Here is a 23,200-nt window from a genome sequence, read left to right as displayed (position 1 = left end):
CGGGCTAACTGCTGGACGCTCTCCGGGCTGAGGAAACCGTCTGTGCTGCCTTCTGAGTGTCATCCCCCCGTCGGGGGTACGGAGGCAGGAGAGTCCGGCTCTGGGTCAGGCTGGGGACGCACTGTTTCCTCCTTCCCGCCTAGAAGTTCCGGGGGGCCCTCCAGTGCCCCAGTGGCACGTGACTGGGTGTCGGAGGGAGCCTCAGGACGCCTCCCGTCACCTGGAAGCGTGGTGCTGCTTTCCTTCTCCCTTGAGATCTTTAACTTCTGCTTCGGGCGGGCCCTGTCCGAATCCCCCTCATCAGAGGAGCTCTTGTAGCCCCCCCATAGCTGCCTCTTCCCGCCTGATGGCTGCGGTTCCTGGGCCCGCCGACGCACCTTCCTCCTCACTTTCCGGGCCGTCGTCCACTCCCCTGGGTCACCTGTCGCCGCCTCCATCGACTCCGGGTTGTCAGTGGGGGGGGACCGGAGGCTGCAGGGGCGCTTTCCTGGCCTCGGGTCCGTCCTGCGGGGCTGGGCCCTCCTGCATGACCTGGCCCTCCTGCACATTAGTGGGGTCCTTGCTGGGCCCTGGTGCCTTCCTCTCCTCTGGGGGGGGGCTGGCCCCACATTGCCCCTGCTGGCGACCTGGGCGTAGGTGGTCCCCCGCTGCGGGCATGCCCTATAGAGGTGGCCCGCTTCCCCGCAAAGGTTGCAGTTTTTTTCTTTTGGGCATTCCTTTGCAAGGTGTCCCTCCTCCCTGCAGTTCCTGCAGATGGTGGCTTTGCAGTCGGCCGCCACATGACCTGACCTACCACAGGCATGGCAGACTTTAGGTTGCTCTGCATAGGTCAGGTAGCCCTTGCTCCTCCAGCTGCCAAGCTGGACGGTGGGTGTACGACGTTCCCGTCCGCACCCATCCTCAGCATCACCTTGACCTGCCTCTTACTGGTCCAGATGCCAAAGGGGTCCATGATGTCAGTTAGGTCCCCTTCCACCTTCACATACCTTCCGAGGAAGGTCAGGACATCAACTGCTGGCACATGCAAGTTGTACATGTGTACAGTCACCATACGGCTCCTCTGCGCTGGCATCACAAACAGCGGGACAGCGGTCAATACAGAGAGGGGGCCCTCATCTCCTTTCTCCTTGTAAACATCCAGGAAGCGCTCGCAAAGCTTGGCACTCCTGAAGGTTACATCGTAAAAACCTCCTCCGGGGAAATCCTGCAGGCAGTAAATGTCCGCAGCAGCAAACCCACAACAGTCCAACAGGACCCTATTCACAAAGAAGGTGCGGTCCACAGGTGCACCTTCATCCACCTTCTTTACGGAAACACGGATGGTGTTCCGGACCCCCTGGCCTGGGGCACGAGCACTTGCCGCAGCCATCGTTGCAGGTTGGCTGCTCCCCTGAACCAGCGTTAGGCCGAAGCCAGCATTAAGATCCACTGGTCGCAAGGGTGCACAGCCAACCCGACGTCCTCCTTTCACCTCCAACACAGCACTCTCCTCCCCTCGGTCCACAAGAGAGTGGGTCTTTATTTTGTTCCAGATGTAAGCTGGTTCACTGAGCTGGAAGGTTTGTTCCCAGATGTTTCATCACCATTTTAGGTGACATCAACAGTGAGCCTCTGACGAAGCGCTGGTGTTATGTCCCGCTTTCTATTTATCTGGTTAGGGTTCCTTGGGTTTGTGATGTCATTTCCTGCGTTGGTGATGTCATTTCCTGTTCTTTTTCTCAGGGGTTGGTAGATTGGCTCCAAATCAATGTGTTTGTTGATGGAGTTCCGGTTGGAATGCCATGCTTCGTCGGAGGCTCACTGATGATGTTACCTAGAATGGTGACGAAACGTCCGAAAACTAACCTTCCAGCTCAGCGAGCAATCTCACATCCAGAAGTATCATGTTAAATGGAATTGATTTTGAACAGATCTAGCACCACAATACACACTATCTAATAGGTACTTTGGGCCATCAGCAACAGAGTCATATTTCAACAAAATCTGCAACCTCATGGGTCTGACATATCCCCCACTGTATCATTACCATCAAGCCTCGGGATCAACCCTAGTTCAGTGAAGATATCAGGAGGACATGCGAGAAGTAACACTGGGCATACCGAGAAATTAGATATCAACAAGCTACAAAGCAGGATTCTTGCATGTTAAACATCATAAGCAACAAGTGATAGATAGACTTAAGGTGTCTCACAACCAACAAATCAGATCTAAGCTCTTTTCCCTGCCACATCCAGTGATGAATGGTGGTGATCAATCAAACATCTGATTAGAGGAAGAGGGTCCACAAGTAACCCGAGCCTTGACGATGAGGGAGCCAAGCACATCAGTGCAAGAGACTAGTGTGAGGCATCTGCAACAATCTTCAGCCAAAGGTGCTGAATCGATGATCCGTCTCGGTCTGCGCCAGAGGTCTTTGGCATCACAGATGTCAGTCTTCAGCCAAGATAATGAAATGTGAGGCTGGATGAACACAGCAGGCCCAGCAGCATCTCAGGAGCACAAAAGTCTTCAGCCAATTCAATTCACTCTACCTGATATCAAGAAATGGTTGGAGTCACGGATTCCTAAAGGCTTTAGGTCCTGATAACATTCTGGCAAAAGTACTGAAGACTTGTGCTCCAGAACTTGCTGCACCCCTAATAAAGCTGCTCCCATACCGCTACAACACTGCGTCTATCAAACAATGTGGAATATTGCCTACGTATGTCCTGTACACAAAGCAGCATAAATCAGCCAATTACCACTCCATTAGTCTGCTCTTGATCATCAGCAAGTCATAGAAGGTACCATCAACATTACCATCAAATAACATTTGCTTAGCAGCTGCTCACTGACACCCAGTTTGAGATCTGCCAGGGCCACTCAGGTCCTGTCCTCAATACAGGTTCAAACATGAACAAAAGAGTTAAATTCCAGAGGTGAGATAGGAGCAACTGCCCTTGACATCAAAGCTACATTTGAGCAAGTGTGCACCAAGGAGCCTGAGAAAAACTGGAGTCAACGGGAATAAAGGGGAACAGCTCTCCACTGGTTGGAGTTATACCTACCATAAAGGAAGTTTGGAGGTCATTCATCTCACCTCGAGGATATTTGTGCAGGAGTTCCTCAGGGTAGTTTCTGAGGTCCAACAATCTACAGCTGCTTCACCAATGATTATCCCTCTATCATAAGGTCAGAATGGGGATGCTTACTAATGATTGCATAATGTTCAGCACCATTTGCAAATCCTGAAATAATGAAACAGTCCATATTAAAATATAGTAAAATCTGGGCAATATTCAGGCTTGGACTAAAATGTGTCAAGTAACAATCACACTACACATTGCCAGGCAATGGCCATCTCCAATAAGAGTCAATATAACCATTCTCCCTTGACATTCAATTCCATTGCAATCACTGGAACTCCACTATCAACATCCTGGGGTGATCAGAAATCAAACAGGACTAGCCATGTAAGTACAGTAGCTACAAAAGCAGGTTGAAAGCTAGGAATCCTGCAGCGTGTAACTTATCTCCTGATTCCCCAAAGTCTGTCCGCCTTCTACAAGGCACAAGTGAAGAGTGTGACGGAATACTCTTCATTTGCCTGGATGAGTGCAGCTCCAAGAGTACTCAAAAGGCTTGACACCATGGAAGTTAAAGCAAGCTGCTTGATTCGCCCCACATCCACCCATAACTGTGGCTCAGTGGTTAGCACTGCAGCCTCACAGCGCCAGGGACCCGGGTTCAATTCCAGTCTCGGGCGACTGTCTGTGTGGAGTTTGCACATTCTCCCCGTGTCTGCGTGGGTTTCCTCCAGGTGCTCCGGTTTCCTCCCACAGTCCAAAGATGTGCAGGCTAGGTAGATTGGCCATGCTAAATTGCCCATAGTGTTCAGGGGTGAGTGGGTTACAGGGGGATGGGTCTGGGCGGGATTCTTCAAGGGGCAGTGTGGACTTGTTGGGCCAAAGGGCCTGTTTCCACATTGTAGGGAATCTAATCTAATCTAATCTAATCACTAATGATCATTAGCAACAGTCTGTGCCATCTAGCAGATTCACAGTAGAAATTTACAGACACCTTAGACAGAACCTGCCAAAACCATGACCACTTCCATCTTGAAGGACGAGACAGCAGATACATGGAAACACCACTACCTGCAAGTTCACCACCCAGCCACTGATCATCTTAATTTGGAAATATATCACCATTCCTATGGTGCCATTGAGTCAAAATCCTGGAACTGTCTCCCTAATGGAACTGCAGCAGTTCAAGAAGCAGACACTTCACCACCAACTTCTCAATGGTACCAACAATAAACGCTGTCCCAGCCAGCAACAACCACATCCCACATTTTAATAAAGACAAAAAAAAACTCAAGGAGGCTAGAAAAAAAGAAATGGGAGCTGTATTACATTTATATAAAGATCTCATTTGACCTATTTTAGAAAACTGTATTGTTCTGGATCCAGCACTTCGGGACAGATAAATTGCTCTTGGCCCAAAAAGCACTGCTCCAAGCCCCACTTTGCAAGTTTAGGACTTCTCTACTCCAGGATGTATACCTTGTCATCCATAAAGTTAGGAACTCACAAAATCAATTGACCACGGCTTATTAGATGCCAGAGACCTTATCCTGCAATCCCATAATCCTCTAACCCACCCATCAGCCAGCTACTGCTTACTAACAGTTTTAAATGGAAAACCAATAGGGATGTGTTAATGAAATCCAAATCTCACGTTACTGACATTTGTTTGCTATCCATTACTGCACCTATCTGTTTGAGTTCCACATTAATCTAAAAATTGGGACTTCTGTATTGATAAACAAACCTTGTATGTGGTAGTGATAATGGGAACTGCAGATGCTGAAGAATCCAAGATAATAAAATGTGAGGCTGGATGAACACAGCAGGCCCAGCAGCATCTCAGGAGCACAAAAGCTTACGTTTCGGGCTGTGGTAGGTACGTTTATAAAAGCTCTCACCTTTCAACCATATTGTAATTAACTATACCTATTTTCTTGAATTCACTTGTCTCTCTTTATCATGGGAACCTTCTGCCTGACTGTGTTGATCCTGGTTCTGACCCTTGATTGTTCCCTCTTGTGTTACTTTGCCCCTTCATAGGCAGTTTATCCACTATCTATTCACCTTCAAAAGTCTTCTCACTATTCATTGATCAAATATGTTTCTATACTGAGCTATCAAGAGGTTAAAACGACTTGTCTATTGATTGATGTATTACATTTTCCCCCCATCTGTCCTTGTTAAATTATCCTTTTCCTTCATGAACATCACACTGCAAAACACTATAACTCCCATCTTAATTATATTTCTGTCTTCTGTTCCCTTTTAAATTTTAATTTCTTTCATTTGCCTTTTTTTAAATGCTAAGAACATGTGTTGCTTTTTGTTTCTCCCATTTTTCCTCATTAACCCTAATTTCACTGGTCCTAACAAAAGCAAGTTGCTGTGGATGCTGGAAATATGAAATACAAACAGAAAATGCTGGAAATACCAGCAGGTCTAGGAACACCCTGTGGAGAGAGGAACAGAGATCAGGAACCTTTCTTCGGACAGTTACTTGTTTTCCCTTTTTGAGATTCTTTATTTCACTTGAACTTGTGCTCTTCTTTTGACTTGAAAATACTTTCATTGCTTCCCTGCCACTGATTTGTTTTATCTTATCCACACTATGTTATTTAAATCTCTGGAAGAATAATCTTTGCAAGTTCCGACTTCCTAATTTAATGTCAGCTGATTGTGCCTAAATTTTACCTGTTTTAGCCATAGAATTGCAGGTGTTTTCCCTGAATGGCGATATCTCATGACTTTCCATTTCTATAATGGACCGTGATCATAGATTTGTCTGCAATCTGTAGTTCATTTAAAGGGCATTTTTTTCTCCCCCTTGGTCCAGGAACTCTCCACCTACATCCGTGACACCATCCAGGCCCTCTACCTCCTCCAAAACTTCCGATTCCCTGGTCCCCAACGCCTCATTTTTACCATGGACGTCCAGTCCCTATACACTTGCATTCCCCATGCAGATGGCCTAAAGGACCTCCGCTTCTTCCTGTCCTGCAGGCCCAACCAATCCCCCTCCACTGCCACTCTCATCCGCTTAGGTGAACTCATCCTCATCCTTAACAACTTCTCTTTCAATTCCTCCCACTTCCTACAGACAAAGCGGGTGGTCATGGGTACCCGCATGGGCCCAAGCTATGCCTGCCTCTTTGCAGGAGACGTGGAACAATCCCTCTTCTGGAGCTACACTGGCCCTATCCTCCACCTCTTCCTGCATTACATCAATGACTGTATTGGCGCCGCCTTGTGCTCCCAAGAGGAGCTTGAACAGTTCATCCACTTTACTAACATCTTCCACCCCAACCTTAACTTCATCTGGACCACCTCCGATACCTCTCTGTCCTTCCTCGACCTCTCTGCTTCCATCTCTGGCAACCACCTGGAAACCGATATCCATTTCAAGCCTACTGACTCCCACAGCTACCTAGAATACACCTCTTCTCACCCATCTTCCTGCAAAAAGGCTATCCCCTATTCCCAATTCCTTCACCTCAGCCACATCTGTTCCTGAGATGAGGCATTCCACTCCTGGACATCCCAGGTATTGTCATTTTTCAAGGACTGCAACTTCCCCTCCACAGTGGTCAAAAACACCCTCGACTGTGTCTCTCGCATTTCCCGCAACTCATCCCTCACACCCACTCCACGCAATAACAACCAAAACAGAATCCCCCTCATCCTCACAAACACCCCACCATCATTCAGATCCAATGCATCATCCTCATCCTCATGTACTTCCACCATCTGCAATGTGGCCCCACTACCAAAGACATTTTTCCCTCCCCACGCTTATCTACTTTCCAGAGAGACCATTCTCTCCATGACTGTCTTGTCCACTCCACACTCCCCACCAGCCCCACCACCCCCAGCACTTTTCCCTGCAACCACAGGAAGTGCTACACCTGCCCCTACACCTCCCCCCTCACCCCTATCCCAGGCCCCAAGAAGACCTTCCACATCAAACAGACGTTCACCTGCACAACTGCTAATATGATATACCCTCATGCGGCCTCCTTGACCTGTCTGTCCTCCCTGGACTGGCCTACCCCTCCCTAACTCCCCATCTACACTCACCGTTACTGGTTCTTTGACCTGTCTCCTCTCCGCCCATCTTCTCCTTTATCGATCTTCTATTCACTGCCCCCTCCCCTCACCCATTTCTGAAGAAGAGTCCAGACTCGAAACGTCCGCCTTCCTGCTCCACTGACGCTGCTTGGCCTGCTGCGTTCATCCAGCTCTATACCTTGTTATCTCAGATTTCACAGCATTGGCAGTTCCTACTATCTCTTACCAATATCAAGTTGTTTACATACTGTGCGCGCTGATATTTGCGGATTACTTTGCAAATTCACTGGATTGCTTCACTGCATCTGCGACTGACTATTGAAACTAGCCACATTCCAGTTCTAAATGTACCTTGACTCTTGTCTGGACTTAAATAGATTAGCTATTTGCCTTTTCAGCTAAACATGCCGTGCAGCTGCTGAACCGTAAAGATGTGTGAAAGATTCTTGGATAATAAAATGTGAGGCTGGATGAACACAGCAGGCCAAGCAGCATCTCAGGAGCACAAAAGCTGACGTTTCGGGCCTGGACCCTTCATCAGAGAGGGGGATGGGGGGAGGGAACTGGAATAAATAGGGAGAGAGGGGGAGGCGGACCGAAGATGGAGAGTAAAGAAGATAGGTGGAGAGGGTGTAGGTGGGGAGGTAGGGAGGGGATAGGTCAGTCCAGGGAAGACGGACAGGTCAAGGAGGTGGGATGAGGTTAGTAGGTACTAACTCTACCTACTAACCTACTAACCTCATCCCACCTCCTTGACCTGTCCGTCTTCCCTGGACTGACCTATCCCCTCCCTACCTCCCCACCTACACCCTCTCCACCTATCTTCTTTACTCTCCATCTTCGGTCCGCCTCCCCCTCTCTCCCTATTTATTCCAGTTCCCTCCCCCCATCCCCCTCTCTGATGAAGGGTCCAGGCCCGAAACGTCAGCTTTTGTGCTCCTGAGATGCTGCTTGGCCTGCTGTGTTCATCCAGCCTCACATTTTATTATCTTGGAATCTCCAGCATCTGCAGTTCCCATTATCTCTGAAAGATTCTTGCTTGGCTTTTAACTGGAACCCAAGGAACAAGTCTTCCACCACTAGCTGTTTCACCGAGACTATCATTAATTGGGTGGTTGGTATCACAATAAAGCAATCTTTGCTTGCAATGTGAAAAGTCTTGACGACACACCAAGAAAAAGAAACTTCACATCGTGGACTGTAAGAAAAAAGAACAGCACCAAAACACAAAAGTGGATTAAAAGCCCCCGGGAGAGAATATGTCTGCATCATTCCTCTGCCAGCTCCTCCTCCCATGTTGGCCTTCAGCTTCGGTTTCACTCCACAAAGTGTTGCGACAGTGTGGCTGCTTCAGGAGCCCCTCTCCCCATCCCAGCTCCGAGACCCTCAGCCCTTCTCTCCCAGCTCCTTACCAAGCACCTTCCTGCCCTGTTCCCGCTGCCAGCTGCTGGTTTTCCAGGTTGTGATCGGCCGGTTTCCAAGGAGACGCACAGTCACGCGGTGTCGGTGAACATGTTTTAATCTGTTTTCAATGCCCTGGCTGGGCTTTAAACGTTTGTGACGTTTTTTTTGCGGGGGGTGGGTGGGAAAAGTCCGTTACCTCGAAAAAACGAGCCTCCCCCCCCCTTCCCATTTGTGATGAAATTCAAGCTGTCAAGAGCTTTGCTCATTTCTTCTGCCTGTACAGGACTCAAAAGGACTGATGGTGAGTTCAACACTTGAGAGATCTGTTCAAATGCCTCAGAACAGCAGGGAAGAACCTGTCCTGGAATCTATTTGTAGGTGTATTCAAACTTTTATATCTTTTCAGAAGAGGGTGGAAGAGAGTATAAATGGAGTGAGAGAGGTCAGGTAGCAGCAAGTACAGATGGAGTCAATGGATGGAAGACTGGTTTGGTGATGGACTGGGCTGTGTTCACAACTCTGTAGTTTCTTGAGGTCTTGCCAAACCATGCTGAGATGCATCCAACTACGATGCTTTCCATGGTGCATCAATAAAAATGCAAAAGAGTCCTTGTGGTCATGCAGAATTTCCTTAGACTCCTGAAAAAAAAGATCGATGTGCTCTCTTGGCCGTGGCACTAATGTGGATGGTCCAGGGCAGATTGCTGGTAATCATCATTCCCAGGAACTTGACACTTGATAATCTCCACATCAACACCATTGATGAAAACAGAGGCATGCCCTCTGCTCTGCTTCCTGAAGTCAATGACCAGCTGCTTCATTTTGCTGACATTGATGGAGAGATTGTTGTCTTTACAACATGCCCATATGAACTCAGTCTTTTCTTGTATTCTGTCTCGTTGTTCTAGTGATGTCATCAGCAAACTTGTAAATGGAGTTGGGACAGAATTTGGCCACACAGTCGTGAGTGTATAAGGAATATAGTAGGGGGCTGAGTACACAGCCTTGCGCGGCATCAGTGTTGAGGATTATGATGGAGGACGTGTTGTCACCCGTTCCCACTGATTGTGATCTATGTGTCAGAAAGTCAAAAATCCAGTTACAGAGGGTGCAGCCGAGACCTAGGTCTTGGAGTTTAGAGATGAATTTGTTTGGAATTATGAAGGTGGAACTATAGTCAATAAGTAGGAGTCTGATGTAAGTATTCTTGTTATCCAGATGTTCCAGGAATGACTGTAGGCCCAGAGAAATGGTATTCCCCGTTGGACCTATTGCAGCATAGGAAAATTGCAAAGAATCAAGGCAGTTTGGTAGGCTGGAGTTGATGAAAGCTATGATTAACCTCCCGACACACTTCATAATTATGGAGGTCAGAACCACCGGGCAGTGGTCATTGAGGCAAGGTGTATGATTCTCCTTTGGCATGAGAATGATGATGATCTTGGTGGGGACTACAGATCATAGTAAGGACAGGTTAAAGTTGTCTGTGAATACTTCCACCAGCTGCTCCATGCAGGATCTGAGTTCACGTTAGGGCCTTCATCTGGGCTAGTCACTTTCCACGGGTTGACTCTCAAGAGGGCCGGTCTAACACCTGCAGTGGTGACCATGGGTAGACATGCATCTGAGGCTGTTGGGGATAGGTGATGTTGTTTCACTGACCTTCGGTACAGAGTGAGCATAGTATGCATTGATCTCATGACATAGGGATGTACTGTTGCCTGAGATTCTCTTTGCCTTTGCTTAGTAGCATGTAGGAGAACGCAATTCTGCTCCTGGACCCTACTCCACCTTTTAATAGTCATGACTGATCTCATCTCAGCTTCAACTCCACTTTGCTGCTTGCTTACCATAACCCTTCAAATTGTTACTAAATTAAAAGTCTGTCTGTCTCCTCCTGAAATTTGCTCAATGTCCCAGCATTTATATACCACATTCCGGTGTAGTGAATTCCACAGATTCACAACCCTTTGAGAGAAGAAATTTCTCTCTATGTCTGTCTCCTCTACTACTCCTTATCCTAAAACTCTGACCTCTCATTCTAGACTGCCCCATGTGAGAAAACATCCTTTCTCCATTAATCTCTTTAGCATCTTATTTATATCTTGATTAGCTCTCTCATTCTCCAGAGGCTTAAACTGCTTAATTTGTCTTCACGAGACAAACCCTTCATTGTCTGGAATCATTCTAGTAAACTTCCCTTGAACTGCCTCCAATGCAACTACATCCCTCCTCAAGCAAGGGAACAAAATTGTATGCAATATACCAGGTGCAGTCTCACTGAGGCCTTGTATAGTTGCAGCAACACTACCCTACTTTTATACCATATTCCTTTAGTATAAATTTCAAAATTCCATTTGCCTTCCTTTTTTATCTGCTGTATCTGTATACTAGTTTTCTGTGACAAATGCACAAAGACACTCAGATCCCATTATACTGAAGCACACTGAAGGTTCTGTCCATTTAGAAAGTAAGCTGCCTTTCTATTCCTCCAACCAAAATGGATAACTTCATACTTACCCATGTTAAACTTCATCTGCCAAATTTTGGCCTATTTGCTTAACTTATGCATATCCATTTGTAAATTTCTTATTTCTTCATTGCAATTTAGATTCCCAACTACTCGAGTATCAACTGAAAATTTGGTATTATACTTTCCATTCCTGCATCCAAGTCAGTACTACAGATTGTAAACAGTGGGCCCCGAGGACTAAACCCTATGGCAGCCCATTAGTTACATCTTGCCAATTAAAAAAGATTTTTATAAGCAAGGCAGGGTAAAGGAAGAGGGCTACAGATAAATGAACGGAAAGAATGTTCTGTGATAGGATGGAGGATAGGAGAGATCAAATCAAATGTGTATTGAATTTCATTGTAATATTGCAGGAGCCCAAGGACAGAAAGGTCAGAATGGGGGTCGGCAGTACCTATGACTTGATTCACTGGAGACTGGAATGGTTTGTTGCCCTACTACAGAGAAAGGAACTAACTGTTTGGTGAGGCATTGGTAAGCAGCTAAAGTTTGTTCTATTCTTAAATTTTAATATAAGTACACAAATTGGTGTTAAAGTTAATAAAACAAATAAAAAGCAATACAAGTAAATTAATAGTTTTAATTATATTATGAAGGATGGTGTTACATCTCATAGGGATAGCCCACTAGAAATCAAGCCCCACTGTTCATGGAATTGTGCCAAAAGTTAAAGACGTTATAAACATAAGCAAAATTATCTATCTTTTAGAACAAGGATGGCAGAAAGCACAGACCGGGTTTCTGTTCTTAAAAAGAATTACTGTTTATTCCAAATAAATAGTCAATTTACAAATAAACAATTATGAACCATTGACATACAGTTCCACTAGTTAAAACTTCAACCCCCTTATAAGACTCCACCTGCACATACACATATAGTGAGACATAAAAAAAATTGGAGTCATGGCAGAGAGAAAGACTGGGAAGGCAGTCCTATTGTCCCTGTTTGCAGGGATTCGGTAAAATTATTCTTTTGGTTCAGGAACCTACTGTTCCTCATTTTTCCTTCTCCAGGTACTTTCACTTGTTTGCAGGAGGCACAGTGCAACTGGTTCACACGCATGAAGTCTCTGACTTATTGGTTGAGAACCAAAACTTATGGCAACTGATGAGGGAAAACAAACTGACTTGCTTCAGGCTTGACTTTTTTTTAAATGCAGGGTGAGAAAACAGCTCCCACCTTTTTGGAGGTCTGACAGCTTCTAACCAAACATTTACACCCATAAGCTCTTCAGCTGCCTGGGAGCCAATCACATACTTGTTGGTAGGCATAAGACTTTACCACTGTACAGATACATAAGCTACTTGTTGCTGGTCAATTCTCCCTTCATATACAGACTGTTGGATTAGTTTGTCTGTAGTCACCTTCCCCACTACTTGAACAAACAGCAGCATACACAATACTCATAGTAAGTGTCAGGTAATTTGCTTTTAAAAGTGCAGCATCATTTCTATAGTCCTTAGTTTTTCAAACAGTCCTTATCCTATTTTTATTCACAATCAAAAATACTGAATTGTTAAAAAAATTCTTTACAATGGCATCTCAGGTGAAGTGCCAAGGCTGTAGCATGTGGGAACTCCTGGATACCCCTTCTGATACAAGGCAAACACATTTGCAGTAAACTTTTGAATTTTAAGAGGCATTGGCTAAGCATTTAAGAACTGGAGCCTGAACAATAGACACTTTGATTCATCCTGGAAGGGGGATAGTTACCTGGAGTATTTGTACAAGGAAGCAGTCACATCATCCAAAATAGGGTTTTCTTGTCTGGTCAGTGGTCAGGGACAAGAGAATTTGACTGCCGTCACACAGCAAGACAGAGGAGGGGACCTGGGGGCAGGCATGCGATCCTCTGCAATTGGTCAATAAGTTTTAGGTTTACTCAGCTATTTGGATGAGAGTTGTGGCTACAGGGTGGTTGTGCTAAGTGACCATGGCACAATGGCAAAGGAACCAATGATTGGAGGGAGCAATAATGAACAAGGGATCGTACAGTAAGTGGAACTGACACTGTTCTTCATAGTAAAGAGTGAGAGGCGAGACAGCTGTGTTTCCTGCCCAGTATCAATGTTTGGAGCATCTGCTCAAGCCTTGAAAGAAACTTGCAGTGGGAAGGGAAGGGTCAAATGGTTATGGTCAATGCTGGTACCAACAAAGTGGCAGCTTGGTGGCTCAGTGGTTAGCACTGTTGTCTCACAGTGCCAGGGACCTGGGTTCAATTCCATCCTTGCAGAACTGCCTGTGTGGAGTTTGCACACTCTTCCCATGTCTGCATGGGTTTGCTCCGGTTTCCTCCTAGAGTCCAAAGATGTACAGGATAGGTGGATTGGCCATGCTAAATTGACCTAAGTGTTCAGGGAGGTGTAGTTTTGGTGGGTTGTAGGGTCATGGGTCTGGGTGGAATGCTCTGATGGCCAGCCGTTGGACTGAAGGACCTGTTTCCACACTGTAGACATTCTATGAACACAGGTAGATCCAGGAAAGAGGTTCTGTAAAGAGTATGAGGAGCTAAGTATTAAATTGAAAAGCAGAACCTCAAAGGTTATAATTTCTGGATTATCACCTTAATAACCTGAGCCACATGCAAATTGAGATAGGGTACATAACATTAAAGTGATGAATATGTGGCTCAAAGATTATTGTGAGATAAGTTGGTTCTGGTTTGTGAGTTTTCAACACCAGTACTGGGAAAAATGGAGACTGTAACGTTGGGCCAGACTACAACTGAACCATGCTCGGGCCAGTGTTCATGAAAATTGCCAACTAGAAAAGTAGATAGGGATTTTAACTAAATAGTGGGGGCAAAGGCTTAAATATGGAAACGTAATATATCAAAGTGTGGAACAAGGTAAGGGAGGAAAATACTAATGTGGGGAATGAGGGTCATAGAATGGCAGGAAGGGCAGAGAGAAAAAGAAAACCTAGGAATACACCAACAATCAAGACTGGATGTGAATTCACGTAGAATTTATAACAGACTAAATTGATAGTACACTTAGAAGTAAATAAACACAATTTGATCGACATCACAGAAATGTGTGTTCAGGATGATGAGGGCTAGATCCTCAATTTTGAGGCTGATATGACATTCAAGAAAAATAAGAAGCTGGGTAAAGCTAGACGGTGCTGTTAGTGAAAGATATTGTGCAATAGTTAGAGATGACTTTGCTTCAGCATGTAGAATTTGAATGGTTGGACATGAATAGATGGGAAAGAAGTCACTAGTGAAAGTTGGCCAATTGTAACCACCATGTGGGGCAAAGTATACAAGAAAACACTCAGCAGAGTGGTAGTAGTAGCCTGGATAAGTAATTTATAGAATGATTGAAACTTAAATAAGGGCAACTATGTGAGCTTGAAAGCTGACCCAGCTGAAGCTAGTTTAAGAGTGACAGTGTCTCAGTGGTTAGCTCTGCTGCCTCACAACACCAGACATCCAGTTTCTATACCAGCCTCAGGTGGCTGTGTTGTTTGCACATTGTCTCCGTGTCTGTTTGGGTCCCCTCTGAGTGTTCCAGCTTCATCTCACAGTCCAAATATGTACAGGTTAGGTGGATTGGCCACGCTATATTGGCCATAGTGTCCAGCGATGTGCAGGCTAGGTGGATTAGCCATGGGAAATGCAGGGTTACAGAGATGGGGTGGGATGCTCTTTGGAGGTAGGAAATGATGGGCCGAATGGCCACCCTGTAGGAATTTCATGTTTCTACTCTATTCTAAATGAGCTCATACATTAGGCTAGGAGACCACCCAAGCTCCCACCCTGTCTTCCACCCCTTTTTCCTGTGGTCCCTCCGTGTTGCTGACCTCTCAGTACCCGGACTACAAATCCCAGTGTTCATTGAGCCTGACTTTTACTTCCGGTGGTGATGTTATTTCCTGTTGTTGAGTGTTCTCACTCGGCCTCCCAGGTTACTGCCTCGACTTTGATGCATTCCCGGCGGCCGCAAAATTTTACCGAGGGCCTAGATGCCCGGGGTTGTGAGGACGTGCCTGTGCCTGTGCCTGCGGCTGGATATGGAATGCCAGCAAGACCATGGGACTGCACCGATCCCTGGGCATCCGAGAGCCGATACCGGGCTCCAGTAACTGGGCCGTGGGGGGAAAGGCAAGCGCCGGCGGTGGCAGCACCAGCCAGCGATGTGGCGGCTGCTCCAGAAACAGCGGCTGGATCCACTGGCGAGTATTTACAGTCAAGTTAGCGGCATCTCCACCTCCAGGCAGCGCTGGGGCCCTAGAAACAAACCGCTGGCATCAGAGGTAGCAAAGTGGTATCAGAGGCTGGAGCCCAGGGCCATGGCACGGCAAACCTCTGTCACTCAAGCTGCCAGCACGAAAATACCCTGTTTGTCTCCCTTCAGCCGCTGCCACTTTGACCTCCACTGAGACTTTTGAAGGAGGGTCTAGGGTGTGGTTAACCTAGGTCATTTTTTTGATATTCAGTAATTTGCAGTCAAAGCTAGGGCCTGCCATTACCCGGTTATTTCTGCGATGTTCTGGCGTTGTTTATTGTCAATGTTTTTTAGTGATTATTTTTCTTAATGCAGCATCAGAATATGGCCTTCAATCCTTTGCCCATCTGCCTGGTATGCAGTTTTTGCACTCGCAGAAGATGACGAGCCTTGATTGCTGAGTGTTGTAGAATTTGATTGTAAGGGGTGTAACTAGATTTTCACGACCCGATGCAGGATTCTCCCTTTCTTTTTATTCATTTGTTGGAGCAGAACTGTCATTATCTTGTTCCATTCTTATCTCTCCTGGAAGATTTAGATGATTTGTTGGATTGACTTGCTGCTCCTGCATGTTTGTTTTTGAACACATTTGATTGATCTAGCTTTGACTCCTACAATGCCTTATTTATTTGCTGCCCCTTGACAATATCTTCAACAAACACATCAAATTCCATCTGTCTGCTAAAGCATCTCATCTCTCCATATGTTTCTTGGCCCATATGTGGAATGTCATGTCATGAAAAGACATCCTTCAGCTGATCATGTCGGTGCTAGTCATCAGGCAACTGTATTGTAGTCCCATTTTCCAGTACTTGCCCACAGTCTTTATGTATTTTTTATGAATCCCTGTTCAGGGCTGATATGACACATCTCTGCAGCAGGTGAAATTTAAACCTGTGCCTTCCTGCCTGGAGATGGGGATGCTACTAGAGTACTACAAGAGCCCTGCCTGTGGCCTTGTGTGCAATAATGTGTCAAAGGGTCATCTAAATACTTGTATGTACTGAAAGTTCCTGCCTTCTCTCTCCACCCCCTCCCCTTCCAGGCAGTGAATTCTAATATAACACATAGGAGCAGAAATAGGCCAATCAGCCCATCTAGTTTGTTCCAGCATTGTGAGGTCATAACTAATCGGACGATCTTCAAATCCACTTTCTTGCCTTTTCCCTATAATACTTTATTCTCTTATTGATTAAAATCTCGTCTCTCGATCATTAATATATTTAACAACCCAGCATCAACAAGTCTCTGTGGTAAAGCATTTCATCATTCACTATCCCCAGAGGAGGAGTTTGTCCTTCTCTGTCTTAAAAGTGCAAACACTTATGAGATTATACCCTGTGCACCTGGATTCTCCCAGAAGAGGAAACAACCTTTCTGTATCTACTTTGCAAAGTCCCTTAACATTTTACCTGTCTCTATAAGCACAGTCTCTCCTCAGAAGACAGTCCCTCCATACCTGGTAACAGCCTAGTAAGTGTTTTCTGCTCTTCAGTGCTGATGTTCCTTTCCTTAGAAACAGGCTACAACATTGTTTGCAGTATTCCAGCTGTGTTATGACTAGTGCCTTGAATAGTTTTAGCAAAACCTCCTTGCTTTTAAGCTACATTCCCTTTGAAGTAAAGGCCAGTATTCCATTTGCCTTCCCTACTGCCTACTGAACTTGGATGCTAGCATTTTCTGATTCATGCACAAGGGCTGTCAATACCTTTATGTTCTGTAGCTTTCTACAGTTTCTCCATTTAAATATATTCAACTTGTCTATTCTTCCTACCAAAGGGCATAGCATCTCTTTATATTCTGCTGAATTGGTAACTGAGGTTGGCTTATCCCTTTCCTAGAATCCTTTATCACTGGAGTATGTCTTTGTTGTGGGCCATGTACTATTTTCTTAAATAGTTCTGCCGTTGTTCTTGTCATTGCCTTACTCTTTTCTGCTAAACTCCTTCCCCATTTTGTTCCAACCAGCTCCACCCCTTCTTGTTTTGTAGTTACCATTATTTAAGCTCGGCACAGTTGTTTTTGATCCAGAATACTCCCCCCTCAAACAGAATTCTAATGTGTTAGGGTCACTGTTTCCCAGAGATCTTTTACTCTTGACTTCGTTTTTTTTTAAACCTACCTCATTACATATCACTAGATTCCTGGTTGGATCGACAAAATGTTGTCTTGTGAAACTGTCCTGATTACACTCTCTAAGAATTGATCATCATGGATTCATCTGCCAATCGGACTATCCCAATCTTCATGAAAGTCAAAGTCACCCATGATTAATGCAGTGCTTTTGTTATTTGCCCTTGTTATCTCCTGATTTGTTCTTTATTCCACAGCATTGCTACTGTTAGACTACTCCAACCAGTTCCCTTTTTAAAGATTCTACATCTTGCAATTCAAAATCATCTTGCTATCATTCTTATTCCATCCTGCACCAAAAACGTTAACCCACCATTTTCTTTCCTTCCTTCTTCCCTGCTGTTTGGAAAGTTGCATTCTCCTGAATATTTAGATTTCGGCTTAGTTCTCCTTGTAAGCATGTCTGTGTAATGACTACAAGATCATAGTCATTAACTTGTATTTGTACAGTTAATCCGGCTATTTTGTTCCACAGACTGTGCGTTTGAGGAGTGATTCATTTTGCCACTTTACCGTTATTGCTCCTTTTGATTCGTAAATACTGTTGTTTTCTATGCTTGCACTCTGTCCCATTCTGGGTATCATTGCCCAAATAGTTGACTTTTAATTCTGCAATATCCTTTTGCTTTGAAAGGCTACATTTCTCTTTTCCTGAACCTTTGCTTAGAACCACCCTCCATCCTTAGCTGGCAGCACAGCTTTTGGGATTCCTGCTCGCAGCTGCAGAGAACAGTATCCATCTCGCTAATTAAACTGTCTGAAATACGGGTGAAAAAATATTGTGCTTTAAGTGCACTTTAGACCTCTCCTGCCCTTTTACCTTAAATCTATGCTGCTGGTAATTGATTCCTCTATGAAGGAGAAAAGTTTATTTCTGTCTATACTATCTGTGCCCCTTATTATTTTGTACACCTAAATCAGGTCTCCTCTCAGCCTTCTATGCTGTAAGATAAACAACTCCAGTCTGTCTTGCCTCCCGTCATAGCTGAAATGCTCAAACCCAAGCAACATCTTGGCACGTCTCCTTGACACTCTTTCGTACAATCACACCCTTCTTGTAGTGTGGCAATCAGAACTGCAGATAGTATTCCATCTGTGAGCTAACCAAGATCATATACAGTTCCATCATAACCTGCCCTGAATTTACATTTTGATAGACAAGGCGTCAAGGATTGTGGGGTGGTAGACAGGAAGAACAGTACAGCTAAGACCATGGCCAGATCAGTTATCATCTTAATGAATGATGGAGCAGGCGTGAAGGCTCAAATGGGTTCTCCTGTTCTGATGTTCTTCATTAGCTTTCAGTTCCCAAATGTCTTGTCTTTAAAAATCCTTATCCTTGAATTCAAATCTTCCAGGTGTTCTATAAGCTTCAAGGCTTAAAAGTCCTCATAAAAGCTCTGCATTCCCTCTGTTCTCTCCATTTTGTGAATCCCTGATTTTTAATTTTGGCTGCCATGCCTTCAGCTGTCAGAATCCCCTCCATAAAGGAGCTTTTCTCAATGCATGTTATTATATGTCTGGGTGACTTACCAGAGAATGAAGGGGTAGAAGATATCATTAGTTTGAATGTAAAAATCCTTAGCTAAATAGGATTGACAGCTTCTTTAGAATGGTTTTCAACACAAAGGATACTGACCAGACAAGTGAATCTTGGGCAGGAGTAGTTGTCATTTACCTCAAGTGAAAACTAAATTGAGAAATCTAGGTGAAGCACCAGTGCCTATTGTGAAGTCCTTCACGATGAAGAATAAAGAGGATGAGAAAGTAAAGCTGGATTTATGATTTTTTTTAAAATTTAGTTTATATTTGGTACTGGCTTTGGTATTAAAACCACCCAACATTATAGGAGGATTGAGGGAAACAAGTTATATGTTTGAATAAGAGTAAAATATGCAGGCTGCCACCATTTCAAAGTTGTAATTAATGAGAATCTCTTAAATCAGAACTAAAATGAACAACAGAAAACACATAAACTGTTGACAATAGTATCAATAGCAAAGCAGTCAGAGTACAGGTGACCAAGGGATTGCCGATCAAACTTTTAATCTTGTACAAAAATACTACTTTGGATTAGACTTGGTTGGGTTTAACTTTGGGAAGTGGGAGAATATGAAGTACAGCAAAAGAAAACTGACCTTTTTTGATTACATTTCAGAATGAGAGGACTTGAATATTTGAGTACTGAGGATGTGTAGTCTGATGAAAATTAATGAACGCTTGGTCAAATCAACACCAAAGTAGCAGATAATTTGATTTGAATGATAAGAGAAAGTCACTGTTTTGAAAATAGGACAAAGTGGATGAGAACCATGTTTAGGGATCTGAGTCAGATTGAATAACCAATGTAAACACAAATAGAACAGCATGAGAAAAATCTAGCTATCCTTAGAATTGTTGTATGGGAGGCCGTGTACAAGTCTAACTTGACAAGAAGAGCATGTGGTAAGCCTCATTAACTTGGAGAAGTCTAAGGAAATGGCACATTTTCATTAAAATTTCAAAGATGCAGTTCTTCAAGTATTTAACATAGTTTTTGCCAGGATTCAGATTGAGCCTGAACATTTAGGGCATGGCAACTTTATCTTTTATCTTTAATGTATAAATACAAGTGGTTTGTTTAATGTGCAAGTAGTGGCTGTGTTAAGGTACTCTATTGCAAGGTTGAATTTCAGTCTTGCAAATCAGTGTTATTCTTAAACAAGTGTGTGGCAGCTACTCAGTTGTTTGTACTAGGTATCAAAGTGTGGAGCTGGATGAACACAGCAGGCGAAGCAGCGTCTTAGGAGCACAAAAGCTGACGTTTCGGGCCTAGACCCTTCATCGGAAGAGGGGAATGGGGAGAGGATTCTGAAATAAATAGGGAGAAAGGGGGAGGCGGACTGAAGATGGATAGAGGAGCAGATAGGTGGAGAGGAGAGTATGGGTGGGGAGGTAGGGAGGGGATAGATCAGTCCAGGGAGGACGGACAGGCCAAGAAGGCGGGATGAGGTTAGTAGGTACGAAATGGAGATGTAGCTTGAGGTGGGAGGAGGGGATAGGTGAGAGAAAGAACAGGTTAGGGAGGCGGGGACAAGCTGGGCTGGTTTTGGGATGCAGTGGTAGGAGGGGAGATTTTGAAGCTTGTGAAATCCACATTGATACCATTGGGCTGCAGAGTTCCCAAGCAGAATATGAGTTGCTGTTCCTGCAACCTCCCTGGACTGATCTATCCCCTCCCTACCTCCCCACCAATACTCTCCTCTCCACCTATCTGCTCCTCTATCCATCTTCAGTCCGCCTCCCCCTTTCTCCCTATTTATTTCAGAATCCTCTCCCCATTCCCCTCTTCCGATGAAGGGTCTAGGCCCGCAACATCAGCTTTTGTGCTCCTAAGATGCTGCTTTGCCTGCTGTGTTCATCCAGCTCCACCCTTTGTTATCTCAGTTTCTCTAGCATCTGCAGTTCCCATTATCTCTGTTTGTACTAGGTATCTGGGTTTCCTTTAGTAGGGTTAATGATTCTTTATAAATCATTTCCCAAAGCGCATTGAGACCCTTGTGGTGCAGTGGTAGTTTACTCCTGAGATAGAAGGCCTAGATTCAACTTCCGCCTGCTTCAGATGGCGTGAGATAACATCTGTCAACAGGTTGATTAGAAAACATCTACCCCGAGGAATTCTCAGTGATGCCCTGTGGCTGCATCTTCCCTTGCGCTAGGTATGATAGCATCCATTGGAGTGTTTTTTTTTCCCATCATTCCCATTGACTTCAGTATTTTGCTTGGGCTTCTTGATGTAAGGCTGGTGGGCTCATTCCCAAATTCAAATGCTGCCTTGATTTCAAGAGCAGTCACTGTCACTTCCCCTCGAGTTCAGCTTTTGGTTCATCATTGGAACAAGGCTGTAATGAAGTCAGGAGCTGAGTAGGCCTACCAGAATAAAATTGACTATAACTTGAGCAGGCTATTGTTCAGAAGTGCCATTTGATAACTGTTGACAACCCCTTCTGTCACTTTAAGGATAATTGAGAGTAAATTGAGCCTGTAATTGGACAGATTTGAGTTTGCTGTATCTAATGCTTATAGCCATTTCTTGATATCACATGGAGTGGATTGAATTGTCTGGAAGCTGGTATCTGTGGTGAGGCAGTCAGGCAGAGAAGGATTGTTCACTTAACACTTCGTGACTAAGTGTACTTTTAAATGCCTCAGTGTTTTCTTTTGCACAGATGTGCTGAGCTCCCCCTTCAATTAAGGAATGGGAAATATTAATGGAGTCATTTCCTTGTTTAATTGTTGACTGCCATTCATGACTGGATGTGGCGCAGTTGCAGTGTTTAGGTGTAATCCATTGGTTGCAGCATTGCTTAGTTCTCTACACTTGTTGCTTATACTGTTTAACATGCAAGTGGTCCCGTGATTGAAGCTTCAGAAAGTTAACTCCTCATTTTTAGGTACACCTGATCTGCTGTTCTGCAGTTTTCAGTGAACTAGGGTTCAATCCCTTGGCTTGATGGTAATGGTAGACCAAGGGATATGCCAGATCATGAAGATGCAGATTATGGTTGAATACAGTTCTTCTGGTCACAAGTTGTGCCTCATGGTTGTCCTCATGGGTTGCCAGATCTGTTCAATATGTGCCCCATTTGGCAGAGTGCAGAGCTATACAACATGATAGAGGATATCCTCAATGTGAAAGTAGGGCATTGTTTCCACAGAGGTCTGTGCAATAATCTTTCCTATTGATACCATCGTGGAATAGATTGTTAACAGCATGGTCAAGTATGTTTTCCCCTTTTCGTTACCTCATCACCTGTTGCAGGCACAGTCTAGCGGCTACAGAACTTTAGGGTACGGTCAGTTAGTTCAGTAGTTGTAGTTGCCAAACTGCTGTTAGTGATGGGTGTTGAAGGCCCCACCCAGAATATGTTCTGTGTTCTTGCCATCCCCAGTACATTTTTCATATGATCTTCAATGTGGAGTAGAAAAGATTCATCAGCTAAGCTGGGGAGTAGTGTGTTATAATCTGCAAAAGGTTCCTTACCCACGTTCTATTTGAAGCTACAAGACTTCACGGGATTCAGATTTAATGTTAAGGGTGCCCAGAGAAAATTCCTTCAGACTGTCTACAACTGTGCTGCCTCCATTGCTGGACATGCCCCGTATATTTCCAATAACACCACTTTCTAAATCAACATCTGATTTTTATGTATTGCTGAAGAACAAGGAGGAGGTTAATCACTAACGATATCAGACATTAGATAACAAAGTGTGGGGCTGGATGAACACAGCAGGCCAAGCAGCATCTTAGGAGCACAAAAGCTGACGTTTAGGCCCCTAAGGGTCTAGGCCCGAAACGTCAGCTTTTGTGCTCCTAAGATGCTGCTTGGCCTGCTGCGTTCATCTAGCCTAACACTTTATTATCTGTGGATTCTCCAGCATCTGCGGTTCCCATTATCTCTACAACAGACATTAAATTATTTCCAATCGTGCGTGCCCAGCGACGGTTGTCTGGGGTATTTTTGGTAAGGTATGATGCCATGACAATTACTATGCTAGCTGTTGTTGTGGGATAGCTGTCCCAACTTCGGTGTAAGCCCTCAGATCTCAAGGAGCGCATAAGAACTAGGAGAAGGAGTAGGCCATCTGGCCCCTCGAACCTGCCCCACCATTTAATGAGATCATGGCTGACCTTTTTGAGACTTAGCTCCACTTACCCGCCCACTTACCGTAACCCTTAATTTCTTTACTGTCCAAAAGTTTATCTAGCCTTGTCTTAAAAACT

At 44.7% G+C, this 23,200-nt stretch overlaps 2 protein-coding genes across 5 annotated transcripts in view; one reads left to right on the top strand and one right to left on the bottom strand.

Annotated features, from left to right (window-relative positions):
* tmem232 (transmembrane protein 232) overlaps window positions 1-8,746 on the bottom strand; it is a 132,964-nt gene extending 124,218 nt beyond the window's left edge. Inside the window, exons 1-2 of one of the 4 annotated variants that reach the window (XM_059644700.1) lie at window positions 8,546-8,746; window positions 3,048-3,227 (exon numbers count right to left, since the gene is read on the bottom strand). The gene's annotated coding sequence lies outside the window, so the exon portion shown is untranslated. Of the gene's footprint in view, window positions 1-3,047; window positions 3,228-7,142; window positions 7,172-7,359; window positions 7,463-8,545 lie in introns of those variants that run through there. The other 3 variants (XM_048526942.2, XM_048526943.2, XM_048526944.2) reach the window with 3 other exon arrangements.
* A 6,199-nt stretch (window positions 8,747-14,945) lies between these two features.
* Window positions 14,946-23,200, top strand: part of slc25a46 (solute carrier family 25 member 46) — a 31,503-nt gene continuing 23,248 nt past the window's right edge. Inside the window, exon 1 of the mRNA XM_048526947.2 lies at window positions 14,946-15,250. Coding sequence (XP_048382904.1) covers window positions 15,001-15,250 — 250 coding nt within the window. The 5' untranslated portion in view covers window positions 14,946-15,000. The remainder of the gene's footprint in view (window positions 15,251-23,200) is intronic.

Source organism: Stegostoma tigrinum, chromosome 3 (assembly GCF_030684315.1).
Source record: "Stegostoma tigrinum isolate sSteTig4 chromosome 3, sSteTig4.hap1, whole genome shotgun sequence".
Lineage (NCBI taxonomy): Eukaryota > Metazoa > Chordata > Chondrichthyes > Orectolobiformes > Stegostomatidae > Stegostoma > Stegostoma tigrinum.
Note: the sequence above shows the minus strand (reverse complement) of the source record. Positions and strands in the feature narration are given on the sequence as shown.